A 6,875-nucleotide genomic window follows, 5' to 3' on the forward strand; every position below is an offset into this window, starting at 1 on the left:
TACATATACATATACATATATATATATACATACATACATATACATATACATACATATACATACATACATATACATATACATACATATACATACATACATATACATATACATACATATACATACATACATATACATATACATACATATACATACATACATATACATATACATACATATACATACATACATATACATATACATACATATACATACATACATATACATATACATACATATATATATATATATATATATATATATATACATACATACATATACATGTGTTTTTTTTTTTTTTAAGTGAGTGACCTCAAAGAGCCTCCACCTGAGTTTAGAGGGGAAGTAGACATTGAGGATTTCTGGAAATCAGTAAATCTTGAGATGATCGCTTGGGAATTTGTTCCCAGTAAGTGTTTTCTCTCTTAAACCACAAGAAAATTGCACTTTGTCTCAATGTTTATATAATGTAGACTTCTAAATATGTGTATTTGTCTCAGGCCGGACCAAAAATCCATTTGCTGTGCAATCTAGTTATTCTAGGTAGGCTCCATGGATAGGACCCAGAACTAGGATGGATCACACTGTACTGAATACAGAATTTGCTAAAGTTGCAACAGCAAAGGTCACATCAGCTGAAGTTCAAATGATGAATGTGTCAGAAGACCGTCTCGTGGATGAGCTGATGAAGCAGAAGGTATAAATCTTGATAAAATTCAACTACAGTTGGATCATGTGCCCTTTATTGAAAGGATTGTTCTGACTATGTGCTTACATTATATAACAGGTTGGTGTTGTCAGAAAACTCTGCAAGGCCTGTAATATTGACTCGAAAGGTTCTCGTATGGATCTCATTTCAAGATTACGAGCAGAGATGCAGAACAGACAGTCCTATGACAAAATGTTCCAGAAAATCTGGGGAGCATCAGGTGGGAGTAATATTGTACTTTAATGAGATAACAATTGAAAAATTGCAATTTTACATTTCCTTATTCAATTTTGTATTATGGCTTTTCCAGGTGGTTGGTCAGTCATCATATGCCCACATGGTGTGGTGTATAGCATAAAGTTTAATTTGAGAGCCGAGAGTCCCAGGGATTTTGCGGACCTGCTGTTGTCGTGGAAGCACATTCCTAATGTTAGTGTATATGATTTTGCACGAGGCTTGGCCACGCATGGCAATTTACGTGTACCTACAGCTATCCCATTTCATCCACACGAAGGGAGACTAGCTGAGCCAACACCAGAAAACATCAGTTCAGCAAAGCAGGGCAAACTGAAGGTGTCTCTTCCTTGGTTGTTTGAGAAAACAGACAATTTGAATTCCAAAGGCAATCCCATAACTGGATCATCTGAGCACTATGTGTTGTATGACAAACTTCATGAATCAAACACGAGAGACCCCCAGGATGTACTCAGAAGAATTAGCCTGGTCCCAGAGCTACGGTTTGGACACCAGGACACTACCAGTTGTGTGTACGTATTCATACTGCATTTGAGTGATTAGAAAAAATTTGTTTTCTTGTAATGACCATAGTGCTTTGATTTCAGTGTATGCAGAACTGCAGTAAGTACCAAATAGATGTAAATGTACACATTTTAAAATAACTTTTCATGTGTTTTCAGTCACGTGTTGTTTTTGTTGAATGTGAAAATATAAAATGGCAGATTGTGTTGTTTATGTAATCTAAGAAAAATCAATACTGTACATTTTCTTTAGATTTTGAAGCCAGTCCAGAAAGAAATTCTCTTTTTAGACTCTAAATGCTCTGAGACACCATTTGGATTTGGTGCCCAGAGATACAAAGCTCTGTTGAGGTCTTTAGATGATTTTATTTTAAAATGCACGTTGCGCTTTTGGTCTCTACGTGGCAAGATCATCTTATTTCAGAGATTGTTCAGTTGTTGCTGTTTTCTTAATTGCATGAAGGTTTGTACTTGTTCTAATATACTTCAGGTTTCTCAGACCTTTTGCATCAGAGATGACCTCTTAGATTTAAACACCTTTGTGTCATTGTGAAGCCTATGGTCTGAGAAATCTGTATGAACTGAGAATGCTTGTATGCTCAGTTGTTTGATTATGGTCACAGTTGTGTGACTTATTTCATGAATTTCATATTGCATGCATTGTTCAGATGTTGTTTTCTTATATGCATGACATAATACAAGTTTCTACTTGGGTTGTAGAACAGGTTTCTCAGAGGTTACAAAAAGTACTAGGTGCAGGTAAATTCCATGAAGTCTCAAAAGTGTTACTTTTTGAAATATTGTATTCACTCATCTTTCTTTTGTTGTATTAAAGGGGTTTCCAGGTCAAACGTATGACAATGACTGTGGTGTCTTTATGTTAATTGTAAGATTATTTTTTGTTGTTTGTTGGTTGGTTGTTTATCCTCTGGCTGTTTTGAATCCTTTTTTTTTTTCTCAATGATTTTTCCTGTATAGTCTGCATTTTACATGGTGATGGATTCCTCATTTGACTACACAATTGTAAGTACTGGTTTACAATAATGTTGAGTCAGTGTGATTAAAATATTCAAAGGGGTATTAACTTGCATGTTATGAGCAGCTGGACATGCCAGAACTGCAGAAATGGTGGTGTGTGATGTTAATGGAGAACTATGTGCTGAATAGGTACAGTGTTTCTTATAATTATAAAATATATATTTTATGGATATAAACAAATTATGGAACAATGTGTAATATTATCACTTTTTACAGCCACGGAAAGGTTTTTGCACACTTCACTGAGGAGTCTAAAGCCGTACTAAGGGGTGATTGGCAGCCTGTTTTGAGACTAAGGAAAAGGAAGCTAGAGGACACCTTTCAGGTAAAAGCATCTACTTGAGAAAATGACACTTAAAATGTCATGGTACCTTGTGAATGTTTGCTTATACCGTGGTGTTTGACTAACAGGAGGAGCCACAGCATTGGGTTCCGGAATCATCATCACAGGTATATATACTGTGTAGTGGGTCAGACAAAATGCAAATTCTCTATAAATATGAAGTTTTAAAATTAACACACTCAAATGTAATATTCATCTGCTTGTATTTTATAAATTGTTAGGCAGATGATGCAAGTATAAATGTACTGCATCCTGTGTTGGAGGATGTACTGCTTGAATCATCACAAGAGGTAAAGTTGTGTTACAGGATTAGCAACAAAGTCAAAGTAATTGTTTCTTTTTGTTTTTTGAACAAATACTGAATTAATGCTTTTTGTTTTTTACAATTGTATCTCCCTTGTTCTTTGTGTTATTTTACAGAATCGATTGATGGGAGATTTAAAGGAAGCCAGCAAGTGGTGTTTGGAACAGTCAAGTGTGCTGCTTGATTCTGTTCAGCTGCCCAAAGTACTCTGTATGGAGGATGAATATGTTGATGAGGCCTTGGACAAATTACAGAAGGCTGAATTTTCAGAGGACAGAATTGTTGCTCTTGAACCTTTCAGCTTTTTCTTTACTGAGATGAAGGACATGAACTTGTTCCTTGAACATGTAATTGATGTCATGAATCTGAAAGTATTCTGTCGAACTGAAACAGAAGAAAATACATAATGTGCTTCCTTGCATTCATTCTTCTGTTTTTATTCGTTATGGAACTGTTCTTAACTTTTATTTATTTTTATATTGTACTATTTTCTAAAATTAATGTCAGTTTATCCAATAATAAAAATTGTTAATAGTTGTAAATAGTCTGTCTCCTTGTAACAGGCTTAAAATAAAAAAAATAAAATTAAAATTTGCATCAGCCTGATTTTTTTTTTTTTTTATCCATAATTTTGTAAGATAATTTTGTGTTGCTATTTAGACCTGATAGTTCTTTTGTAGCTTTGATAATGATATGTTTTGCTGGTATAAATGTTAAATAGTCGTAGCCTACTTTAATGCTAAAGTACAATATTATAATCCTACGATAAACAAGCAGCAAAAAATAACTTTTGGGGGGAAAAGTTTCTGTCTCATTATAGTTCTAAAGTACTTTAAATCATTTAACAGCATCATACAGCGTCTTTATTGGCAACGCGAACGAACGACTGGAAACTGTTATTTCCGTTTTTTTTTTTTTTGTCGATTGCATGTGACGTGGCAGGTACCGAAGACTGCAGGTGTCCATTGCAAGTGACGTCACTTGCAGAGGAAGCGCAGATGACTCAGAGTGCAAGTCTGAGAGTACAAGTCTGAGTGCAAGTGCAGGTCTGCAGCCAGACCCTTCTCGAATGATGTGCTTGAAGCAACATAAGTCACAGAGCGCTGCACTCCACACAGTAACTTTACAAGAGAAGAGAGATGAGAGAGCAATGAACTCCAGCAAGATATCATTTTATGCGACTCCCCAGACCTACACATCAAGTATTATAATGGGAATATATCATCTTGGAGAGAGAAACCAAACTGGTGCTCTTCTGTTTCTTTTGGTGGACGACTCCCCCTTGTGCCGTATAAAAGCACAATAATCAAAACAAAACAAAACAATCTGATTGGATCAAATAATCGCGATTAGACGGTTATTTAATTATTGCGACAGGGATTAGCATCTCACTTCAATGCACTGTATCTTGATGTAACTATAGAACATTATATAAGATACTTAACGTACTTACCTTTTGCAGTTTGAAGTAAAATAATCCATGTAAAAGCCATTACTAGTGAACCGATGAAGCAGACTGCTGCAGAAGCCGATCGGCGGCACACACTGCAACAGTGTATTTCTCCCCACAAGGATAGGCCCCCATGAGGAAACAAGCTTATAAATCATAAAGAATTAAGTTTTTTTGAAAATCTAAAATTGCGTAAAGTTTCCTGTGACGGGTAGGTTTAGGTGTAGGGTTGGTGTATAGGGTAATAGAAAATAGTTTGTACAGTATAAAATCCATTACGCCTATGGAATGTCCCCATAAAACATGGAAACACAACGTGTGTGTGTGTACGTGTTTGGCTACTGCACTAGAGAGGACTACGACTGCAACGCATCGTAATTTCCCAGGTGAAAAAGACATAGTATTAAATGTATTAAAAATATACTTGAAATTCAAGTAGTATGTTTATAATACATTTGTATTCCCAACATGCTTATTTGAAGTGCAATAAAAGTATATTGAATTGCATTTTAATATATTTCTAAAACGTATACTAGAAGTACTTTTGTTTTATAATTTAAATATAGTAAGTATGTCTGAAAAAGCACAATTTAGATATATTTATTTTTCACCTGGGTTGGACTACTGTGGTACTGCTTTTTGATGTTTCTGCAATAAATTCCTGTGATTACACATGACTGTATGTTGCGTTTCTCTTATTGACTGTATACTTTATACACTCACTCTTTATTGGTTGATTTTTTCTTTATAAAAAAAATTGTTTTTTAATACAATACATTTTTTTATTGCACGTTACACGAGTTGTGGATTTTAAGGCTGATTTTCTATTCTATATATATTCTATTTCTATTCTATATAAAATTACAGAGTTTGAATGTAAAAATACACCTAAATATAAAACGAATCAGATTTACTTTAAAATTACAAAAAATAACATTACATTGTCAGTATGGACATAAACCTTTAATCTAATGAGCTACATTATTTAATTACAGATTATTTTTGCAATTTTACATAAATTTGTACATAATTTAAGAAAACAGAAAAAATACTGTATAAATAATACAGTAATTTGTTTGTATAAAAATGAGAATTACTGTAATTTGTCATTAATGGAATAATATTTAAAATAACAGTGAAGTTGTTAATTTACAGATATTGTTTGTCATTTTACATTAATTTGTATGTAATTTATGAAAACAGGAAAAATACTGTATAAATAATACAGTTATTTTCCTGTATAAAAAAAATGAGAATTACTGTAATTTGTCATTAATAATATAATCCGTAAAATAACAGTCAAGTTGTTAATTTACAGATATTGTTAGTAATTTGACATAGTTTTAAACATAATTTAAAATTACAGAAAAATACTGTAAAAAATTTAGTTATTTTCCGTAAAATTAGGATTTTTTTTTTACAGTGTACTTACAGAAGAAGAACAGAAGAATCAGTTACAAATCCACATGACAGTATATCTTGCATCTGTATTTTCTACAATTCATCATAAGTGGAGGATTTATTTTAAAAACAACAATGAAGAACAAGTTAAAAATAAACCTGTCTTAAATTCTTAAATCTTAAGTAATTCTTACTTTCCCTATTCTTGCAATACTCAAGTGTTCATGTCCCTGAGTAATATCTGCATCCACCGAAGTCTGAAGAGAACACAATATGCTAGTAGACAGCAATCCATATGAGAGAGAGGTCTGGTGTGGAGGGTGGATCTGGAACTGACTTCTGTACAGTTTGTCACATCTCTTGATTATCTGTCTTCACGAACTGCCCTGAAATACAATGAAAACATTAACAATGATTGTTATAAATGTAACGTGAGGCTCTTACATTCACAATGCTCATTTTGGCCTCTACAGCTCATTTTGGAAATATAGTTAATATCAGTAATATGCAGCATGCACGATACAAGGAAATGGTCAGTAACATCATCACTTTGAGGTAGGTGAGTGGGCCGTTTTGCTTGACTCCAAAATAGTTTACTAGGTCAGTAAACGCAAGTCCTAATGCATCATTCATCATTTCAATGTGAATGTTAAAATCTCCGACAATTAGCGCTTTATCAACAGTAACCAATAGGTCTGAGAGGAAATCTGCAAATTCTTTTAGGAAATCTGTATACGGCCCTGGTGGTCTATACACAGTAGCCAGAGCAAGAGATACGATAGATTTCTTTTGCATATCTTGCATAGTAACATTAAGCATTAGTATTTCGAATGAGTTAAACCTGTATCCTGTCTTCTGAGTAACATGAGTAACAT

The 6,875-nt window shown here is 33.7% G+C and overlaps 1 protein-coding gene across 1 annotated transcript; it reads left to right on the forward strand.

Annotated features, from left to right (window-relative positions):
* The first annotated feature begins 571 nt into the window (after positions 1–571).
* Positions 572–3,718, forward strand: LOC107701863 (uncharacterized). Its single transcript, XM_016504002.1, has 6 exons — positions 572–694; positions 785–926; positions 1,017–1,443; positions 2,719–2,827; positions 3,266–3,496; positions 3,713–3,718. The coding sequence occupies exons 1-6, from the start codon at positions 572–574 to the stop codon at positions 3,716–3,718; spliced, it is 1,038 nt and encodes a 345-aa protein (XP_016359488.1).
* The last annotated feature ends 3,157 nt before the right edge of the window (positions 3,719–6,875 follow it).

The sequence above is a fragment of the Sinocyclocheilus anshuiensis genome, unplaced genomic scaffold, assembly GCF_001515605.1.
Source record: "Sinocyclocheilus anshuiensis isolate Anshui unplaced genomic scaffold, SAMN03320099.WGS_v1.1 scaffold430, whole genome shotgun sequence".
NCBI lineage: Eukaryota > Metazoa > Chordata > Actinopteri > Cypriniformes > Cyprinidae > Sinocyclocheilus > Sinocyclocheilus anshuiensis.

Coding starts and splice junctions, on each gene's coding strand:
- LOC107701863 (XM_016504002.1), top strand. CDS start 572: ATGGATCACACTGTACTGAATACAGAATTTGCTAAAGTTGCAACAGCA. Junction 695..784: donor ATGAGCTGATGAAGCAGAAG/GTATAAATCTTG, acceptor ATTATATAACAG/GTTGGTGTTGTCAGAAAACT. Junction 927..1,016: donor GAAAATCTGGGGAGCATCAG/GTGGGAGTAATA, acceptor TGGCTTTTCCAG/GTGGTTGGTCAGTCATCATA.